The sequence below is a fragment of the Lepidochelys kempii genome, chromosome 20 (genome assembly GCF_965140265.1).
Source record: "Lepidochelys kempii isolate rLepKem1 chromosome 20, rLepKem1.hap2, whole genome shotgun sequence".
NCBI classification, from domain to species: Eukaryota; Metazoa; Chordata; order Testudines; family Cheloniidae; genus Lepidochelys; species Lepidochelys kempii.
In genome coordinates, this window is record NC_133275.1 from 639,947 (window position 1) to 662,896 (window position 22,950).

At 45.2% G+C, this 22,950-nt stretch overlaps 1 protein-coding gene across 8 annotated transcripts in view; it reads left to right on the forward strand.

The window, feature by feature from the left end:
* The first annotated feature begins 396 nt into the window (after nt 1–396).
* Nucleotides 397–22,950, forward strand: part of DIP2B (disco interacting protein 2 homolog B) — a 134,070-nt gene continuing 111,516 nt past the window's right edge. For 7 of the 8 annotated variants that reach the window (XM_073319096.1, XM_073319099.1, XM_073319098.1 and 4 more), the window contains exon 1: nt 397–599. In XM_073319096.1, coding sequence (XP_073175197.1) covers nt 512–599 — 88 coding nt within the window. In that variant the 5' untranslated portion in view covers nt 397–511. Of the gene's footprint in view, nt 600–20,238; nt 21,546–22,950 lie in introns of those variants that run through there. The other variant, XM_073319104.1, reaches the window with a different exon arrangement.

The following is a 22,950-nucleotide window of genomic DNA, read 5'->3' on the forward strand; positions in this document are numbered from 1 at the left end:
CGGGTGCCGGGCCGGGCCGGGCCGGCAGGGGGCGCCGGGAGCCGGGTGCGGTGCCGGGCCGGGCCGGGCCGGCAGGGGGCGCCGGGAGCCGGGTGCGGTGCCGGGCCGGGCCGGCAGGGGGCGCCGGGAGCCGGGTGCGGTGCCGGGCCGGGCCGGCAGGGGGCGCCGGGAGCCGGGTGCGGTTCCGGGCCGGGCCGGCGGGGGGCGCCGGGAGCCGGGTGCGGTGCCGGGCCGGGCCGGGCCGGCAGGGGGCGCCGGGAGCCGGGTGCGGTGCCGGGCCGGGCCGGCAGGGGGCGCCGGGAGCCGGGTGCGGTTCCGGGCCGGGCCGGCAGGGGGTGCGCGGCGCTGCAGCCGGGTCCAGGCGGGCGGTGGCGCCGGGCCCCTCCCCCTCATGTGACCGCGGCGCTGGGGCTCAGCATGGCGGAGGCGGCGGCCGCTCCTGCTGCGCCCGGGATCCGGAGCCCCCAGCGCTGAGCCCGGCCCGGCCCGGCCGCGCCTCCCCGTCCCCGACATGGCCGAGCCGGCAGGCGGGGGAGCCTGCTCCCTGCCCCGGGAGATCCGCGAGCAGCTGGCCGAGCTGGAGCTGGAGCTCTCCGAAGGTGGGGGGCGGCGGGGGGCGGCAGGAGTGGGGCTGGGGGCAGATTGTGGGGCCGGGAGGGGCTCGGGATAGGTGTGGGGCTGAGCGGTGGGGTGGAGGGGGATAGGTGTGGGGTAGGGTTATGGCTGGGGGGAGGAAGTTGGGGGTTGGGCTGTGGCTGGGGGGGGTAGGTGTGGGGCTGAGCACGGCGGGTAGGTGGGAGGTGAGTAGGTGTGGGGCTGGGAGGGGTTGGGGTAAGTGGGGGTGGGTGTATGGCTGGGGTTGGCTTAGGGGGCAGGGAGGGGCTCGGGATAGGTGTGGGGCTGAGCGGTGGGGTGGAGGGGGATAGGTGTGGGGTAGGGTTATGTCTGGGGGGAGGAAGTTGGGGGTTGGGCTGGGGCTGGGGGGCAGTCAGTGTGGGGCTGAGCACGGCGGGTAGGTGGGAGGTGAGTAGGTGTGGGGCTGGGAGGGGTTGGGGTAAGTGGGGGTGGGTGTATGGCTGGGGTTGGCTTAGGGGGCAGGGAGGGGCTCGGGATAGGTGTGGGGCTGAGCGGTGGGGTGGAGGGGGATAGGTGTGGGGTAGGGTTATGGCTGGGGGGAGGAAGTTGGGGGTTGGGCTGTGGCTGGGGGGCAGTCAGTGTGGGGCAGGGAGTCTTCTCTGGTCCCTTGCTTGGGGTGGGGAGGCTGGAGGCTCCCCTTACTGGCCCTTCTGTGTCCTTCTTCACTCCCCTCAATCTCCTTGCCATGCTCTTGCTGGCTGCGGGAGGAGCTAGTGGAGGGTGACTGGTCTGGGTTTTGGGGAGCCCCCAGGCTGTGGGGGCAGTGGATGGAAGTGTTGGGGGAGCCCCCAGGTGGCTAGGGATTGTGGGGGGTTAATTGGGATAAATCCCCTTCACATGCTAAAACCTGCTTGTGTCTGTTTTGGTGGGGTGGGCAAATATTTGTGAGCCTCCCTTCTGCCTTCTCACAGACAGGCTGTGTTGCGCGGGGGCGGGGGGTTTAGCTGGGCCTGTCTCCTTTATAGTGGGATGACCCAGTGTGTCCTTTTTTCTGGTGTTTGAATGTGCTCCTGTTGGTACTCTCAAGCTGTGTTTAATGGGGTGAATCCCAGTGGTACGCTCATCCCGCATGCATCTTTTTAGATTTCACCACCCAGGCTCCCCATGCTTGTAGCCTGTCTGTCCTCTAATTTCTCCCATGTACACAGCCAGCATGTGTGTTGTGGCCAGTTTTTGCAGCACCCTCACCTTTGAGATGTAGTCTAGCATCCCTTAAATGTTAGTCTCTTCGAGTCTGTGTCTAATGTTCCTGACTTACGGTGCTCTGCTGATTTTCCTGCAAAAGTCTGAGGGGAGCTGTGGGTAGCTTAGAAGATGATTTCATCCTTCCAAAGCCCTGGAGAGAAAACTTTAGGGAACAATCATGTGCAAGCCTCCAAGGATACATATGTGGAGTGCCCTATGGGTCTTATCTAAGCCCTAACTGATGATTGTTTATAGTTTGGGACTGACAATTCTCAGGTTTTCTTACAGATGTTTTTTTCTTCTTTGTTTGCTGCCCTCATGAATTTTAAAAGCTGTGTTAAGGATTTTGAGGGGAGTGGAGACTGGAGAAAATCAATGGTGGGGGAGGGGGAGAGAAGCTTTGGATAACAATGGAAAAAATACAGCATAATGTTCTCTCCATATGACCTGAGCAAGTTGTTTCATGCAGCCATAATCAGTTCACACAAAGTTCCTGTTTATATTGAAAACAAAACCTTAACTTGTGTTTGAGACATGAATGTGACATTTCCTCTTCCCTTTAAATGTACATAGGGTGTTTTCTGTGCCCTAGTATCTAGGTTGTTGCCATCAGTATGGCTGTGTTGTAAATTTCTTCTGCTAGATCTGTACTTTAATATTTCTGTCAGGCAAGAGAAATGTGTTGGAATCTGGGGTGGGTAGATGAATCTCGTGAAGGAAATGGCTATATTTTACAGATTGAAATGCTCTATCCATTGCAAGTTACTGGGTTCAATTCAGGTTTCAGAGTAACAGCCGTGTTAGTCTGTATTTGCAAAAAGAACAGGAGGACTTTTGGCACCTTAGAGACTAACCAATTTATTTGAGCGTAAGCTTTCGTGAGCTACAGCTCACTTCATCAGATGCACCGGTTCAATTCAGGAATTGCTAAGTAACATTTCTTGGCTGGCAGGAGGACTGACTAGATAGTCATAATGGTCCCTTCTGGCTTCAAGGTGCTGATCATCTTAAATGCACATAGACTTGGATGAGGGTTGGCACTCAGCATCTTGCAGGATGAAAAGTGTCCTGTAGCAGCATGAAGATAGCACTTCTCAGTTGAAGCTATTTGTTAGGAGCCTTTTAATGCTGGTTTTTGTTTTGCCAGGTACTGTTCAGAAACACTTTATTTAAGCATTTAACTAGAGTGGTAATCCTATCTGGTGTTAACGTTTATGGACTGTTTGACAGTGTGAAGTACTGAGGAATTGTCCTTTTTGATGCCCTTGGATATCTCATGTAGAAGAACTCTTAATTGCAGAATTTACTGGAACATTCTGCTGCTGGGAAAGCATTTGTGTTTTGTAGTGTGTGTAACTTATTTCTCATGATATTAAAGAAAAGGCTAACCCTCTGCATAGTGTAACTTTTTGATACATGCTGTCATGCTCTTCGAAAACCTTGTCCTGTTACTGTACTTTCTGATCTTGAGGCTGTTGAAACTGCAACACAAAGCAGCATGAAGCCTTAAGATGCTTGAATTGTTTGCATACATTTTTTATGGTTCTGCATACTTTGAATATTGGGTGTTTCTTTGCAGAATCTTTTGCTTGCCACTTACATCTTTGTGGCTGGCATTTAACTCATATTATATTTTGCTTGAAAATCTTCCTAAGGAGCACTCGCTTGCTGCTTTTTTTTTTAAGCATGAGAGTCTGATGTCTAAACAGTATATGTAGAGAAATAACATTCTGCATAAAGGGACAAGGTCAGACTAAAAACTGTCTTGGTTCAGTTACAATAGTACATTAAATGAAAGCCTGTCTCCTAAGTAACTCCCCCTTGCTCCCGCCCCCAAATTGTGGAACTAACATGTTTGATATTGCATTGTTTGCTCTGCGAGTGTGTTTTACCCCCTCCCCCACCCTGTGTCTGTCTTGTCTGTTTAGGTTGTCAATGGTTTGAGGCAGGGACTGTTTACTGTTGTGTTTGTACAGTGCCTAGCACAATGGGGCCCCATTCTTGGCCCTTAGGGTTTACTGTAATAAATACGATTATTAATAAGAATAACGCTAAATTTTAAGCAAGGAATTTTCAAAGAAGTCTAAAGGAGTTAGGTGCTTTGTCATTATGCACTAGACCAGTGCTGCGTACATTGCAGTTTAATATGAGGTTTGGCTTAATCACCACCTTTTTAACAGACTTTAAGGTCCTGATCCTGCAAACTTCTCCTCTCTCTGAAGCCAACAGGTGCAGTGGCCTGCCTGACAAAGCAGCCTAAAGCTTCTTGAAAATGTCCCTTAACTGATATCTTGTTTCTGAGACAATTGGGGCCTGACTTATACTGCCTATTGACTTGCTCAGCACTTTTGAAGGTGCTCAGCATCTCTTGAAAATAAGTCCCTCTGCTGAGTTAAGATTAGAGACTTTAATATGAGCTTCTCTGTTACTTTGATCTGCATAATCCTGGGTCTGTGTGCATAGTGAACACCATTGCATGTGAGAGCTGTATTAAAAAGGCAACATTAATAACTTTTGAGGGTAACCAGTCTGTCCTTGTGTAAACAAAAGGAATCCAGTTCTTTCTCCTTGCATCTGCTTTTATCTCTGCGTTTCATTGTGAGGTGGTGGTTGTTTACCTTCTGGGTGTTTCTAGTGGGGATTCTGAATAGGGCACCACAACAGGTTAACTCTCCCCATTTCTGAAAGGGGAGAGGAGCAGAACCTGTGGGGAGAGTGCATATGAACATCAAGTCATGCATGGGGGATGCGCAGCATTGTTTAATTCCTGGTATAATGTGTCATGGAGAGGTGTGGGACAATGTTGTGCTATTGTCACTGGGTTTCTTCAGGTCACCTCTTATGGCTTGTTTTTGCACAGTGTTAGGTAACTGTTAGCCTACATGGTATGGGGTATTTATAACTCTGACAAAGAAAATGCAATATTAAACCTAATCTGGCACCATGCATGGAAGAGATGCTGCATCAGCATGTGAGCTGCAAAATGGAACAGAAGAATTATTTTAAATACATACAGAAAATGGAAATTGTGGGCTTCCTTAAGGAACAGTCTGTGTGGCAAAAGCAATAGGACTAATTAAGCCTCTGTTCTCTGCAGATCATTTCTGACCAAACCTTGTGGTCAAAATGGAAAGGTCAGAAGCCCAATCCCTCAGTACACACACAACTTCTGGGCAAAGCACTAGAAGACATTTCATAGAGTAGCTCTGCGGTTGCCCCATGCCTTGTTGCAGAAGTATCTTCAAATATGTCATCAGTGCTTCTGATCTGCTTGTGGCAGTAGGAACTGCTGGTAGATCTGTTGTTGCTATGAATGTTACTAGAAATACTCTCCTTGTCAATGGCGGGAACAGCTTCTTTTGCCTTTTTTCATTTGTTTAGTATTTCATTGCACATCTCCTGTAAGTTCCTTGGAGAAGGGACCTGGTCTCCCCCATGTTAACCCGCTATGTTATAAACAATAAATGAACCATTATAAATGTAAAGGAGGACTTGTGGCACCTTAGAGACTAACCAATTATGCTCTAATAAATTGGTTAGTCTCTAAGGTGCCACAAGTCCTCCTTTTCTTTTTGCGAATACAGACTAACACGGCTGTTACTCTGAAACCTGTCATTATAAATGTGTCAGTGACCCATGGGTACTTACATCTTGTTCTTCCTTCTCTAACTCCTAATTTTTATCCACCTCTTACACCAGATCTATACTACAGACCTATATCTGTATAACAACATTGCTCTGGTGTGAAAAATCCATACCCTTGAGTGATGTAGTTACACTGAGCTAACCCTTTGTGTAGACAGCGCTATGCCAATGGGAGAAGCTCTCCCGTCAGTGTAGGAGTGTCTTCCATAAAGCACCACAGCAGTGCGTGGCTGTACGTGAAGACAAGCCCCCAGTAACACCTGTATTTCACATCAGTAATGATGTGAAGTACTACTTTGAATTTTCATCTACTGCTCTTTAATGAGATAAAATCCTCAGCACTTCAACTTAGACAAAAGCTATTGATCTGCTTCCCCATCCTTGACTGAAGCTCAAAAGAATGAACAGTTTCACGTTTCCATTAGAAATTGGCACGCTGTTTTACACTTCTGCCAGCTGAGGTGCTGCACCTGGAGTGTGTTTTCGGGGCCACTCTGGATGTTCGTACTTAAAATGTTCTCCTGGATTTCTGTGGAAAGTGCTCCCACTTCATCCCCTAATTAAGATCTCTTGCCCTCTGTAAGTTTGGCCTCAGTCAAATACAATGTTAGCAGAAGTGTCTCTTTGGCACTGAATTAGAATGTATTCAGTAGAAGAATACATCCTGAAAGAGCTCTGTGTATCTTAGGGTTTCTACAGTATCATTTGTTCCCTTAGCTCAGAGAATTGATAAAGGTGAAAGGCTCCGTATGCCATTAAGCTTGACCTGATCTCAGCAGCTGGAAACGGTTACTTTCTTTGGCGATGTGTGTTACCTGATCTATTAACTGTGTATTGATTATCTGAGACTTCCCAATTGACAGATTAATACTCTGAGGTTTGACAAGCTTCAGTTTCAAGAGTAGGCCCAGAGCTGTTAGAATTATGGTTAAATTGGAAACTCCAATGTGCATGGTTGGAACATACTTATGAAAAAAGCTTTTGAATTTGAATTTATTTGCACAATCAGTGAACACACAAAGTAATGCAATATTAGCTTTACATCCAGTGTTGTGCCATACACGTTCTCCCCCAGTTCTGATCTAGGAGTAAAGAGACAGGTGGAGTTCTATGAGAGTCCTGTCCTATCCCTGGCATGCCAAATGGCCGAAGTCTCAATGGACTAAACTGGGGTTAGGCCTGTTATAGTATCCAATGGCTTCCATGAATATTCGTAGGAGTATTTGGCCTCCTTTGCCCATAACTAACTTCCTCACCCTAATAATATTGGGGTGTCCTTATCCTATAGGCTAGTATATTAATTATCTCAAATTTATTAGCATATATGTCAGTTGGTTACTATAGCAATTTTGTGGTTGTCTGCTGATACTCCTATCCCAAAATACCCTAACCGGCATTAGCTGACTTCTTGAGGGTACCTGTCAGCATTTTATGCTGGACATCAGCAGAATTACGTATTGCAAAATTATATCGTATGCTGCTATCTTGTGACTTAGGGTCACTGTTGGTCAGCTTTCTTTTGCTAAGGCTTATAGGCCTAACTTCCTATGCTAACTGCTTAAGCTACTATCTTACATGCCTGTGGGCTTTGTACCTGTATCTTACTATATCTTAGCTTTATGCTTAAAATCTGACTTTAAACATGTAAGTAACCCATAAACTACATCTGTGTGGATTGAGTTGGTGCTGGTCCTGGCAGAGAGGAGCCCATGTTAGAAAGTCTCTCACACCCTTAGGCCCTCATATCCTTGCTCCTTTCTGCAGTGGTCCAGCCATATAGGACGGAGAGCCTGTCATGGACTCCCAGGTCTTATGGGAAGAGGGGATATCTTTTCTCCCCAAAAGGTGCCTTTCTGCAGAATTCCAGAGTCTGGACTGGCTAATCTGCTCAGTTGCTGGTACAGTCGAACCTCAGAATTACGAACACCTCGGGGATGGAGTTTGTTCGTAACTCCAAACAAAACATTATGGTGGTTCTTTCAAAAGTTTACAACTGAACATTGACTTAATTCAACTGTGAAACTTTACTATGAAGAAGACAAACACTGCTTTAACCATCTTTATTTAAACAAAACAAGCACAGAAAGTTTTCTTACCTTGTCAAATCTTTTTTTAAACTTCCCCCTTATTTTTTTAGTAGTCTACATTTAACACAGTACTGTACTGTATTTGTTTTTGTTTTGTGTCTGCTGCTGCCTGATTGCATGCTTCTGGTTCCAGATGAGGGGTGTGGTTGACTGGTCAGTTCGTATCTCTGGTGTTCATAACTCTGAGGTTCTACTGTATGTTCAGGAGCAGGTTGATGTATGACTTAGGAGGGAGAAGAATATATGGTGCATTAATTCCATTTTTAGATAAAAATGTTAGTGTTATAGCACTCTATCATTGAGGCTGGGGCTGTTCTTTCTAGGCAAAATTCTCTCGCACTACTTTTCATTCAGGCTCCATCCCAGCTGTATTAGAGGGACAAAGGGGGCAAGATATGAAGAGGCTAGGGCAGGGAAGAGGACACATTTTCAAAAGATCAGTGAGACGTAGTTACAGGGAAGCAGCTTCCTCCATCTGGAGCTCCAGAGGAGTTGGGTCAGCTGGAGAGGGAGGCCTGTGCTAGGCCTGTAATTATCATGCGCCTCAAGCAGATTCATGTCATATAATACAAGCTGCGAGGCTGTTGCACTGTTCCGTAATGTGGTTATAACATAGGCGAGGCTGAACTGTTAAACACCCCCCTGTGACGTGACGTAACTTGTAGCGTTTAAATGCAGGCCCAGAGTTCTCCTGCTTGCATATCGGACGTTACATGCTTCAGAACGTGGCCTGATATTCAGTGATGATGTACGCTTGCTGTGGGCGCTCAGCACCACTCAGAATCTTATTTAGGCCCCCAACTTCGCAAATGATGCCCAGTGCTTTCGTTCTGGGTGACCATGCCAAGTCACAGCTGTACTAGCTACAATTTTGTTGTAATAGAGTTGCTCTTAACCAAGCTTCCCTGACTAGTGTGGACAAGACAAGGCTAGCCCAAACTGCACACCAGCCCTCCCAGGCCTTGTCACACTTTTCTTCATGCTTCCCAATGGTGGGAATGCTAGTGTAGACAGACAGCTGGTCTTTTAACCCCCATGACAGCTACACCTGCTCTGTGCAGGGGTAGATGATGTAGTGGCGAATGTGCCAATGGCTGGTCTTCATTCCCACTCCCACTGTGTAAAATTCTAAGGAAAATGTAGAGACAGCCCTAGCAGTGCAAGGTGTCGTGTATAGCAGTTTTAAAACAAGACTTGGACAACAAGAAACCGCATCGTCTTGGTCACTGGTAGAACCTTGCTAGCAATAATGGTGTCTGAGCGTGAGTGTGGCCATCACAGACCGTGATTGCCAGTGCTACAAAACTGACCAGGTTTAAAGAACAGTAATTTGAGTCACTGTGGACTTCACTGCGTGCGTGGGATCCATTTGTGTTACAGCTAAGCTTAAGCCCCCTGTGCTCTTGGTTCAGTCATGGTCACACAGCAGTTCTCACCCCAGGCCCCTTAGACGTGGAACTATCCACTGCAAACTGAAATATGTGGTGAGCGCCTTTCAGCTATGTGGATGGATTTGGAGATATTCATTCCAGAGGCTGTCTTCAGCCTCTTCCTCTGTGACCTGTTGTCTTGAGCTGGCATTGCCATACGCCATTCCATATGGCTAGACAGAAGAGGGATGCTGGTAGGAGCAGGGGAGGGTCTCTGTTGGGTAAGGTAGCCAGATCTCTGTAAGAGCTCAGGAAGGTGGTGTGGTCATCAGCATGCTAAGGAATTCTGGGTTAGGGCTTCAGAGCGCACATAGGAGTAAGCGTTCAGGAGGCTGTAGGGGTATTTCCCTCTCGGTCTCTGAAGGGTTCTCACAATTGAGTGCCCCTTTGTACAGCACCCAGCACAAATAAATGGAAAATGACAGTCTCTGCCCCAAAGAGCTTGAAGTTTAAAAGGTGAGAACAGGTGGAGGAGACAAGCAAGAGGCTCTGGGTGGGGCTTGGAGAGAAGGGGTCATGCGTAATAGTGTGCGAATTCCCCTGTTAGAGATTCAGTGTGTGTCACTTTAATCTGATCTCATACTTGCTCTGAGCTGAGTGCTGCAGGGTCATTGTATCTTTGTGCTTGCTTCATGCTGTTGAAGGAGTTAAGGTTTCTGTTTACTTTTCTGGTTAAACATACATTTTGCTGTCTGGTCTGTAACTTCCAGTGTGGGTGTTTCTGTGAATGACTTCATGCACCTTTGTTTATTCCTCTTAGGGAGGGCTGTATCTTCCTGAGGAATCAAGAATGTACTTTTGCAGAGAAAGGTTTCATGTTAAATTTTTAGAGAGCAAGGTATAACAAGTGGTGCTGCAGGTCAGGATTGAGAGGTGTCAGGAGAGTGGTGGGGTTAGCCAGGGATGAGTTCTGCAGGGCGGGATGGAGATGTATTGATAGAACTGCATGGGAAACATAGGATGACTGTAGTTAATGGGATAGGGTCGTCATTTCCATTAGAATCAAAATTCGCTGCAAAATCTTGATTTTCTTCTCATCTAATAAATTGTATTTAGCAATTTTCATCCCTCAGTCTGAAAGGTGGGTGAAAATTATTTTACAGCTGGAGAAACTGTGGCATGGAGATTAAGTGATTTAGGCAAAGTCACACAGCGAGGCTCTGGTAGGGCTTGCAATAACTCAGATCTCCTGAATAATCTGTGTCCTAGTTATGGGGCCATACTGCTTTTATAATTCGTGTATGCAGTAACTGTGACATAGGTCTTGGGTTAGACAGAACTGGTTCAGTGGCGATTGTGATTAGCCCGCTTCTTTAATTTACCTGCAAGACTGACAATTGTTACTGAGTCTGCTGAGAACTCTGCATGCGGATTTGACGTGTCTGCAGCCTACAAAGGGACAGTTGTGAAGCAGTGGTTTGAAATGCTTAAACATCCTGTTTGAGTATGTCATGGGGGGTGTTATGCAAATCCAGAGAGCAGTATTCCCGCCTTTGTTGGTTTAAAGAAGATTCTGATAAGAGTCTGCAGTTCTGATTGTACTTTATTCTCTTGGGCCTTATAACCTGGGAAAGAGTGACACAGACATGGTTACACGTGGTTCTTAGCCAGTGTCAGTGGCTCAGCTGGAAAGAGGAAATACAGCCCAGAAATAATGCGCGATGGAGAAGCAAAGAAACAAAGGGTATGTGTACATTGCGAAGTTGTCGACAAAACTTTTGTCTTTCACAGGTACTTTAAAAAGCCCCCCCATGAAAGATAAAAGTTTTGCGGACCCAAATGGCAGTGTGAGCGTTTTGCCGACAAAGCTAACGCTGCTCGTGGGGCTGGAAGTATTTTGTCAGCAAAAGTGCCAACAAAGAGCATTTACACACGCTGACTTTTAGCAACAAGGCCATGTCGACACAGCCTTGTTGCTAAAATCTGTGTGGTGTAGACAAACCCAAATAGTCCCCATCACCAATGAATCAAACAGAAGGCCTGAAAGATCCCCTGAAAGTTATGCCATGCAGATGAGCAGAGCAATGAAAACCATTAGAGGACTGGAGAGAGTGATTTAAGAGTACAGATTGTAGATTGAAAGAACTAAATACATATAGCTTGGCTGGACTGTGGTTGTGGGGGAAATATTACTACCAACACATGTCTGAAGGGTGTAAACACCAAGGAGGAAAAGGGGGATCCAAGCTAGGGTGACTGAGAGTGGTGGGAGAAAATAAAGAATGCACCAGGTCTTTTAAATACTCAGCTGTACTGAAGTAGAGGAGAGAAGACTATTGAAACCTTTGCTGGGAGATTTTATGCAGCCCTCAAGGTTAAGGGGATATCCTGCACAGGCTGAGAGAACGGGGCTGAGGGTCCCTTCTTCTATGAACTCAACACATAAATGTCTTCTGGCACAGAAGAGGAGCCTGTCTGTAACCAAGCTTTTGACAGTCCCTTACAATAACTTTGTGTTACATCCTGGTCCTTACATGAACACAAACTCGCTTAATACCCCTTTCTGAATGCTTCACACTTCAAGTACCTTTCATCTGAGCATCTCTTCGTGCTCTGCAAACATTAAGTAATCCTCACAACATCTTTGTGAGGCCCTGGCTTATGCATGTGGGGATATGAGTCACAGAGAGATGGATGACGTGAGTTTCCAAAGGTTATGCAGTGAGTCAGTGGCAAAGTTGGTTATGGAAATCAGGAGTTCTTACTGCCCATTCCCTGAAGACTAAATAATCCCAGGCAGTGACTTCTTTTTGGTTTCACTTTTCTTTGTAGTGAACATCAGCGCTGTGATCTTAAACTGTGAATCTTGTGCTGATGAAAGATGTCAAAATGTCAGCCTTGGGGACTGAATCTTTCCTTCCCTCACCCCCTGAAAACATACAGCAATGGCTGGACAAGCCTCCCCAGAATGTACTCAGCATTCCTCACTCCCTGACGTGGAGGAGAGGGGAGCTTAGTCTCTATGGACCATTCAGTCCTTCTTGTGTCTGAGACTGCCAGCCGGAGGGCCGATTTGTGGTGGTATCCTTTGGCGATGTGGACACCTTTCCACTAAGAACTGGACGGAGAGCACAGATTCGCTCCAGGTAGGAGCCAGCAAGCAGTCATCAGATGATACCATCTCATGCTGGAAGTGGAAGGCATGATATCCCATTGCCATAGGTTTAGTAACTTGATCAGTTTGGGGGCGGGCGTGGGAATGTCTGGCTGTCTTCTCTGTCCAGCACGCTTGTTTGCTGTTTTCTTAGTTCTATATGTAGCGGTTTTTTTTAGGTTGGATAAAGGGGAAAATGACTGTTTTGTTTAGGCTGCCACTCTGACCATTTGCTCTGATGAGGAGTGGGAGGCTTTAAGGGGAGACTTCTCCCCATACCCCTCCTTTCTGGTGTGTTAATTTATAAATCCTTTCATTTTAGCAGCTTCAGATGATGTGAGTCAGGACTCTGCTTCTCTGGAGCCATATTGTAGCTAGAGCCAATCCCTCTCTCTTGAGAGGGGGGACATCTGGTAGCACTGATGATTCCTGGTTTGTCTTTGGGATCCTTACTGCCTCTAGCATGACTGGTACTTGCAGCTTGTCAGGATGCTCAGTCTGCATGGATGTGCTTGGAAGTCTTGCTAACTTGACTCACCTCTGTGTTTAAAGCCTGTCCCAGGGATGGCTGCCCTAGATAGCTGGGGTTTCAGTATCGGGGTTTCAAGAGTTCATCAATTTTCTGTTTTAAATTCTATCCCGCTGAGACTTTGAGACACAAGTGTGATGGATGTTAAAATTGTCTTATGGGGTCAGACTGCTGGTCTGTTGAACCCCATATCCTTCCTGTAGTCATGGACAATACCCAGAGTTTCATGAAAAGGTGTATGTGTGTATAGAGAGAGCCTATAGTGTTTCTAACTCACATGTAATGAGATAGAAAGGTTAAGAGGTTCCTTCCTGACCCCGTGTATCTGATTAGTTTATGCCCTGAAGTTTGCCATTTGATTGGCTTATCATGTTTGTTCAGAGTGACAAAGTTCCAGAAGTCAGATTCAGATCACTGTGAAAAGTCCCCGGGGTGTGAATAAAAGCTGAAGTGAACCAAGTTGCTTGTTTGGCTTGTGTCAAACTATAATATTCAAAGATATTGTCTTAACATGATTTTCCGTAAATTGTATCTCTGAAGGTAATAAAGAACATTCTCTGAAACTGACGGTAAATAGGCAATTGGTTATCAAATGCACAAGCACAAATATAAAATCCCGTTTTAAATTTGACTTTAATATTTAATAACAAAGCCACATACAAAAACATCCAGTTAATGTGCATAATTATTAGTAAGTGACTATGATAGTAATACATTTCTATCACTTGTCTTCTGGGTAATGGAATATGCACCATGTGAGACAAAACATTTTTTCATGTTAAATAGTCAAGACAGCAAATAATACCTAGCTTTGATATGTATTGTTAAATGTACTATTTTGACCATATGTAGAGATGAGATCTGTACTAACAGGTGCATTAGGAAAGGGTTAGTTTGAGAACTAGATGGATCTGGGTCTTGGCAATAGGCTTGTCACCTCTGGCTGCCAGTTTGAGCCCGGGTCAGGTTGGCAGCGACTTACAGGGTTGGTTTTCAAGGCACAGTTAACCTTGAGTTACAACTTGAGTGTTGCTTGCAACTTGAGGCCTGTCTGCACACATAAGCTTTTGGACTAATTGTCTGAATTGGGTCAGTTAAAGCAATTCCTAATTAGGGCTGACTGGAAATCCCAAATTGTTGGTAGGGTACAATGAATTAAGGAGGATCCATCAATCTAGGATAATGTCTCATTATAGTTGTATAATTAGAACAGAAAAATCTCCCTCCTATATGCACCATGTGTGAGGGAAGCACTGAATTCCAGCTAACGGATGCTCTGCAGACAGCAGCCTTCCATCTGCTACATGTTTTTTGCCACTACATTTTAATAAAGCAACATCAGCAGTGGTTGAAACTCCATGCCTGTAGTCCTCACTCTGAATAAAAGTCTGCAACTCCTGAATATTCTGAGAAACTAATCTGTTTCCACTCTCTTGAATATTTCCTATTTGATTAAAAAAGGCCTTTTAATACATGCGCATAATGCTTTTCCAAACTTAAAAGATCTGAGTTTCTGAGATGCTTAGATCTCCGCTATCTGTCTGCATCCTGTAGCAATGTTTACACCAAAGACAATCAGCAGGATAATAAATTTGGCGTGTCCTTATTTTTGCAAGGTTCTAGCCAGTGGGCACTTTTTTTTGTTCACTATTACCTTAGACTGTCTTTTTAAAAAACAAAACTGCTCATTGTTCAAAGCTGTCATGAGTCAATGGGATTTTTCACTTGCTGGAAATTTTTCTAATTTTTTTTCCCGCTAATTGGAGATTATAGACACTGGCATCAGGATCAGCAAATATCCTCTCTTTGAACTCTTGTGGGGGTGAGTGGGAGACTTGGGCAGCTTGGCATGCAGCCTTGCATTGTGGAAATCCAGCATATAAGTCACTGCATCAGTGATCAGTGTGGAGGCTTTCAGAAGAGTTCCCCAGCAATCAAGCAACCTACTTTCCCCAGTCCATGTCTCTAGGGAGGGAAAAACAACTAAAATAATTGTATCCCTGCCTGATAAAATTAGGCCCTCTGTAATCTCACTATCAGAATAGCCGGATGGCTAGCTGCCTTGAAGAACATATGTTTTAATGCAGGAATAATGCATTCCATTTAGGATGGCCATAGCTGTAGGGGCTGGGTGACTTAGTGGGTAAAAAGAAAAGGAGTACTTGTGGCACCTTAGAGACTAACCAATTTATTTGAGCATGAGCTTTCGTGAGCTACAGCTCACTTCATCAGAAGTGAGCTGTAGCTCACGAAAGCTCATGCTCAAATAAATTGGTTAGTCTCTAAGGTGCCACAAGTACTCCTTTTCTTTTTGCGAATACAGACTAACACGGCTGTTCCTCTGAAACCTGTCATTAGTGGGTAAAGTGCTCCCATTTTGCCTCTGGGATCAGGGCTAATATTAAGCATAGGGTCTATAGTGCAGCAATAAAAAGGCACTGGCTGGGACATTGTTCCTATCTGCTGTTCCTAACGAGGATGCTGTCCCTGTACTTCAGCCCTAGCAGCTTTCAAAAACTTTGATCTGTCCTGTTGTTGGAAAGAAACTTGGAGAGCAAAGGGAAGATTTACCACAAAAGTTCCAAATTGTGGATCTGTCTGCCTAAAGGAAACGTGTAACTATATCGGGGTCGTTGCATTTGTGTAATCCTTCAACGTAGACCTTCTGCTCTGGTGCAGCTTAATCTGGTAACAAACCTAAGTTGACTGCACTGGTGTCAGCCCCACTTCGTGCCCATGCAGCGCTTTTCCATTGGGGTTTGTACTCGGGAATGATATAAAATATCTTTATAACAGCAAAAATTTTCTTAGTGCAGACAGAACCTCTGGTGTATGGGGAGCTGGCTGGTCAAATGCTGTGGGTGGCTCCTCAGTTCCAGCTGCTAAATTTCATTACGAGGAGCTAAAAACACACAAGTGTTTTCTCAGTGTAACTTTTCCATGTGCAGTTGTGGTAGTCACCATGAGGGTGTTCTGGGGCTGAGTGGGTGCAGAGGTGGACTGTGCTGCTGTGAATAGGAAGGGAGGTGACCATGGGACAAGCTCTCTATTACGATGTGGTGCATACAATGGAAACGTATGAGGAGTGATGAGTTTAGAGCATGCCCCCAGGATAAATTGTGGCACAGCACCCTGCTGACCTTAAAGACTCTGGACTCAGTGGATGTGGTCTGGAGGATACAGCATTGGATTGGGAGTTGGGAGATTTGGATTTGGTTTCTGACTGTGTTACCATTGTCACTGTGTGGAACCGCAGGCAAATTGTTTCTCTTCTGTGCTCAGTTTTGCTGTCTGTAAAAGGGGGATAATGGCGCTTATCCTGCTTTTGAGCCTGTGATGGAGAGTGCTATATAAATGCTAAGTGTTGGTGGTAAGCGTATTTACTTGAATGTGGAGTTTACTGGTAAGAGGTTGTACAAAATTCATTGAGCTAAAATACACCTTTGATTGCAGGAGCGACTGTGACAGCGATGTCCTAGGGTTCTGAACATATTCTCCCACAATGTTTCCATGTCAGATTGGCTCAGTTGACAGGTCGGGATTTTTCTGCCAATGCTGCAAACTCCACCTGAGATTTGAAGCATCAAACTGTTCTGCCTCCCTCTCTCTGGCGCCATCCATGTTAAAGCTTCTATAGCCAGAAGTTTCCTGGGCCACATCAGAAAGGGCCCTTCACTCACTCCCTGTAGGAATTTGGATGTTGGGTAGAGGGAAACAAGAATTATATTTTAACATAGCAATTCAACCACCTCTTCTTTCCCACATCCCAAAGTAGGGTGAGGGAGCCCAGCCAGGCACATGCTGTTTTTTCAGCTAGATTTCACACTATCTTCCCTGGGGCGGTTGTTTTCGTCCTTTGCTCTAACCCTTTTTCCTTCAACTCACTCTCGTGTCCCTGGCATGATTAGTCTCTCCAGCTGCACCTGGCTTCCTACTGCCATTTCTCTCTGCCTGTTCCCAGTGTGTCGTCCCCTCCTTGAGGGTTCTGCCAGTCACTGCACTTTTTTTAGACACCTTTTTTCCCCATTGGCTAACTCCAAGACCCCAAAGCTTAGGGAGCCTTCAGATTTCTGTATTTCTCTCTTGCTTAAACAGACCCATTTGCCCTGTATGCTGCTGCTTGTTTAAACAGAGAAAGCTCACTGCGTATACAACTGCAATGCTAGTGAATCCTGCACAAGTAACCTCCCAATCTACCTGTAGTTGGCAACCAATCTGCTGTAAGCAACCCTCTCCAAGTATCTCTGGATTTTCATTATATCCCTTTATCTTTAAATAAAGATCACCTCTGCCATGCAACTGGTTTTTGCTGGTTCCTTGAGTGGCCACTTAAAGACTAGTTTTACTGTATATTTACTGCAGTGGATAACATGGGACTTTGCATTGATGGAATGTAAATTGTTGGGCGCTAACAGAAAACTTTTCCTTTCTGTCTCCACTATAATCAGACCTGTATGGAGTGATTGTTTGGGACAGGAGTAGTAGCCCACAATCCTCTTAGCCTCTGCTCCCTTTGGCTATTATGGGATCTCTTCACTTGTCTTGTAGATGAACATCTTTGAGGTTTTTTTTTAAGTCTGGGTTTACACTAGAGCTCAGGACAGACTCATGTTAGCTTTAAAGATGCTAAAAAGGTGCTGACTTTTCAGATCCCAAGTAGACAGGGCCAAGCCTTATGTTAGGTTAAGTATGGAAATAGTCTGTTGCAGGGTTTTGCAAGCCATTTAATTACATGTGTAGGCCCTATCTATGTTGACGAATGAAGTTGCATTCTAGCATGAGGCATGCCAACACATTTTCTGACAACCCAGTGGTGAAAGCACCAGTGTGTTGCTTGGACTAGCATAATCCCACCAATGCAGTGCTGTATCAGAGTGTGAGATTTCCCAAAGAGACCAGTGTACTGGAGGCCCTAGCTCCTGATGGCAGTATATCCAGAAAGCCACTAAGAACATGATTTGGTCTGTCTGGTAGCCACCATTCTTGAAAATGATGGGTCCAGACTGACTGTAGGGAAGGTTCCATTGGCCCCATCTATGCTGTTAATGCAGCCAGCCCTTCACTTCTGAGAGTGCCAAATTAACTGCACTCGGAAGTAGTTTCCTAATTAGAGGCCATTTGGGTAAGAAACTTTAACAGAAGAAAATGCATGCAATATGGACATCCTGATAAGACTGTTTTCTTTGCCTAGTCATTGTGTCCTTATTAGTACACTTCACTGTAATTCCCACTAGAAGCTTTGTATTCCTGTCTCACTGCTCTGGAAACAGGGAGCATTTTGATAAACTACTCTGACCAGCCAATAAAAATCCAAGAAGCACTGGGGGAGGCTGGGATGGCATGAACATTGCTGCTTACATCTCAGCAAAGTTGCACAGAACAGTTGTCGTAGTCATGTATGCTGTCTGATGGGAAAACAAAATCTGTAACTAGCACAGTCTTGTGTTGACTAGCAATGCTGAAATTCCTGTTTACAGTGTGCTTTGTCACTGTTGGGAGAAGAGCATGTAAGAGTTGCTCCTAAGGGTTGGGAAATAATCTTGGTGTCTTCCAGTACAAGTTTATGTGCTGTGCAATGGTGAGCGGATGGACAGAATGAGAGATAAGATTGTTACTTTAGGAGGAGCGAGGAGCAGGGATCTGAGTGAAAGCATAAACTGGGACCTTTTGCTTACTCAGTACATTTACAGTAGAATCCTTATTTTATGAATGAATTGGGGATTGATGAGTTGGTAAAATGGAACATCTCAAAATTAAAGTACAGTGCATAAGTTGCAGTATGGTGCACTGCATTGCTTTCTTCTTGCCCTTCAAACCACTGCAGAGTGATTTCCAGTTCAGTGAAGGCCTCAGAATATGAAGGGATGTCAACTTATTCTTAGTCAACATTACTTTCACTATGTGATTCCCTCCTCTTTCCCCCGCCCCCCCCCCCCAATTGGGAACAATAGTTCATATAACTGGTCATTCATAAGGTCAGTGTTCATAAATTTGAGGTTCTATTGTACAAAGTTTAGTTTAACTGAATATAGAAGGTAAGTACATCTTCAAAAGGCACTGTGTCTGGGGTTATCAAACATGCCCTGTCACAGTAATGGTATATATATGCTTACATCCTTGGCTCGTAAAAAATCATTTTGGAAAAAAAATTATTTCCATTTTACAGTTGGGAAAACCGAGGGGCACAGAGGTGAGATGACTTGCTCAAAGTTACACAAGTCAGTGGCAGAGCTGGGAATAGAATCCAAAACTTCTGATTCAGGCCTGTGTTCTGTATGGCGGACAACACTGTCTCTTTAATAAAACAGCTGACATGTAAGACATAATTTGACCAATTATCAAACAGGTGTATATGTTTAGGCTGTGTGTGCCATGGCTGTCTATCAGCTGCATTACATTTTCAGGTGGAACAAAGATTGATTATAAAGCTAAACATATAATTAGAATTCCACAAAGGGAGGCCTTCCAGGTGGAATTGCTACTGAGGGTAATTTTTGTCTAGTCTGTTTTTAAATTCTTAAGTGAGTCCCTTTTTATACTTCATGAAAGGCCATGTATTGCATGCAGAAAATGAAAGACAAAGCGAGTGAGATAATCTTTTATTGGACCAGCTTCTGTTGGTGAGAGAGACAGAGCTTTTCTTCAGGTTTGGGCAGATAAATATATTACCTCACTCACCTTGTCTCTCTAATATCATGGGATGGACACAGCTACAACTACACTGCATACATACAGAAAATGGTTAGGTTTTGAGCATCAAGGTGGATGAAGACAAAGCAAATGAGTCAGATGTAAATGATCCTACATTATGTCCTTGCTGCAACCACACCTAGAAACGTTAAATTAAACATTGGAGCAGTGTTTGTTATGCTTGCATTTGATACTTCGCTTGTTAAATCCTGTTTAAGTTTGCAGTACATCACAATGTTGTGTGGTTCATTTGCAAAGTAAGCTGTGAGTTGAACCACTGTTAAACATTTCATCGGAGTTGTGATTATCATCTTTGACCAGAGAGAGAGAGAAGTCAGTGGTAGAACATGATGAATGAGTTAATTTGCTGGTACTTTCTTCTAGGTCAGACTAATATAAACTTTTAGAGTTAATGCTGTTTTAAAATGCCAATAGTGGGGAAACAGACCACAGAAGAAACATGAAAATGTAATTGTGCTCTGAGGCTTGGGTATCAAAAGATCTTTCACTTAAGTCCCTGTGCATTTATGTATGAGGTTGTGTGTGCGATTTTTTGAGAGTACTTGGACAAAATATGGAGGGTGCAAGTAATGAGTTCCTAGGTTTTTGGTCTCACCCAAACTCCGATTGGATGCCCTAATGTATCAGATTTGAAACATCATGATTCCTGTCAGAGTGTATCTGTCCCTTTACTATTTCAGGATGGATAAGCTGGGTTCCAATAAACTTGAGTGTGGGTATTTTTCAAATGAGGCCTTAAAAACAGATTTTTCAGATGTGCTGAGCAGTCAAGCTTCCATTAAATAGGGCATTGAGGCCCTGCCTAGTCAGCTGGGGTGTTACTGTCTCCTTGTCCAAGCACCCCTCTCTCCTGGGCCCCCCTAAATTGCTCTGCAGTATGGTTTTGTCCTATCTGCTGCACTCTGGGCTTTGTGCATGGCTTGTGAAGTGTGATCTTCTAGCATGGAATGAGCTGTAGAGATTTCTCTTGTATGGAAGCTCCCCGGGTTACGCAAGACCCGATTTATGCAAATCTGCACTTACAGAAAAAGTTCCGTAAGCTAGAAAGAGGAGGGTTTGTTTTTATTTTGTTTGGTTTTTGCGTAACGGTCAGGTATATGTTTCCGACGTACGCAAAATTCGAGTTACACAAGGCGTTCCAGAACGGTTGCTTAAGTCAGGGAGTGTCTGTATGCACATTTATCTGCAGTAGTAATTCTTGTGCAATGTAATCCTGCTCAGTCTTTTGATACCATAGTATAATAGCGATGGTGCTGATAGCTCTTGAAAATAGAGCGGTGGGCAGCCTGGGCTGAGAAGGGGACTTCTTGTATTACACCTGGGTAGAGCAGCCTGTTATAAATAAAGGTTCGTACTCCGGCAGGTCTTTTGGAGCTTATTTCTACAGGCTCCCTCTGGTCTGTGTTGAGCCTGTAGCAAAGGTAGCTCTTTTTTCACATCTTAGAAATGGACACAACTGAGCATGACATTCCCTCTTCTACCAGGAACAATAGTTTATTTTTATATTGTATCCTTTTGGTGGGAGCGGTACAGAAGGCTTTATGATGAAAGATAGAATTGTGTGAGAGAGATGGACACACTGTACAATCCTGGTATACAGATTCCTCTACGAACGGAGGAAGAGCTATGTAGCAGAGAGGTAAAAGGAGAGAGTTAGAGATTTAAACTGGGGAAGGAGCAAGTAGCCTTAGAATAGGCTGGATAAATGTTCCAGGGATGGAAAAATGGAAAGAGGCAGCAATAAAGAGGAGGGATTGTCTGTCAGCTAAAGAAAAGAGTCATGAGAACTGGGTTCCTCGTTCTGCCACTGATTTGCAGTGTGTGGCCTTAGGCAAGTCATTTCCCCTGTCAGTTAGCTTCTCCATCTGTAAAATGTGGATAATGCTAACATGCATGTTTGAGTTTGTAAAGTGCCTTGGAATGCTTTGCTTGCAGGTGCTATATATATATAGAAGACCCAAGTACTATGAGAATAGAATGAGGAGGGGAAGCTGAGAGGCATTTCTTTTCTAGAAAGGAGAAACAATTTTGTCTCCCAGGACTAGACCTTTTTAGCATCAGTGCAGCAACCTGCCCATCAAAGCTGCTCTACCAGAAGTTGGGGACTGCAATGATCACCTTCTGTTTATATAGCACTGCTCTTCCGGAGGGCTCTGAAAGTGCTGTGCTAATTGCACACGTGAATTGCCTAAGCCACCTCTGGGTGAGATGTGACAGCTGTTCTCCGAGTAAGGCCCCAAGAGCTCAACATACAAGCGAATCAGTAGTGTTTAAAGCAGTTGCACAGGGTTCAAGGTGGGTCCCTGCTACCTCAATACATCCTGCCCCAGGCAATCCTAGGCAGCATCACTCCTCATGACTCACTAAGCCAGTTAATGTTTGAATATACTTTGAACATGCCCAATGCTATATACTGATAAATAAGCAGGAATGAAAGGGTCTCTTGGTATGTTGACTGTTCCAGGGAGTCACCATCATGAAGGAGAGAGGCTGTGTTTGATTCTCTGTGATATCCTTCTCGACCTCTGTGCAGGGTGCAGATTCAAAGTCATTTAACTTTATCTGTGCATGGAGAAACCTGTGAAAAGGAAAAAGGCAGCTAGGCTAGGGCAACTGGCTGGTTATGTAAAACCATTAAGACACTTGTTCAAGCCTAAAGGAAACTCGTGATCTAAAGGCTAGCTTGTTGGGCTCAATGGGTAGTGATCAATGGCTCCATGTCTAGTTGGCAGCCGGTATCAAGTAGAGTGCCCCAAGGGTCAGTCCTCGGGCCGGTTTTGTTCAATATCTTCATAAATGATCTGGAGGCTGGTGTGTATTGCACCCTCAGCAAGTTTGCAGATGACACTAAACTGGGAGGAGAGATAGATATGCTGGAGGGTAGGGATAGGATACAGAGGGACCTAGACAAATTGGAGGACGGGGCCAAAAGAAATTTGATGAGGTTCAACAAGGACAAGTGCAGAGTCCTGCACTTAGGACGGAAGAATCCCATGCCCCGCTACAGACTAGGGACCGAATGGCTCGGCAGCAGTTCTGCAGAAAAGGACCAAGGGGTTACAGTGGACGAGAAGCTGGCTATGAGTCAACAGTGTGCCCTTGTTGCCAAGAAGGCTAACTGCATTTTGGGCTGTATAAGTAAGAGCATTGCCAGCAGATTGAGGGATGTGATTATTCCCCTCTATTTGGCATTGGTGAGGCCTCATCTGGAGTACTGTGTCCAGTTTTGGGCCCCACACTACAAGAAGGATGTGGAAAAATTGGGAAGAGTCCAGCGAAGGGCAACAAAAATGATTAGGGGTCTGGAACACATGACTTATGAGGAGAGGCTGAGGGGACTGGGATTATTTAGTCTGTAGAAGAGAAGACTGAGGGGGGATTTGATAGCTGCTTTCAACTACCTGAGAGGTGGTTCCAGAGAGGATGGTTCTAGACTATTCTCAGTGGTAGGAGAGGACAGGACAAGGAGTAATGGTCTCAAGTTGCAGTGATGGAAGATTAGGTCGGATATTAGGATAAACTTTTTCACTAGGAGGGTGGTGAAACACTGGAATGGGTTACCTAGGGAGGTGGTGGAATCTCCTTCCTTTGAGGTTTTTAAGGTCAGGCTTGACAAAGCCCTGGCTGGGATGG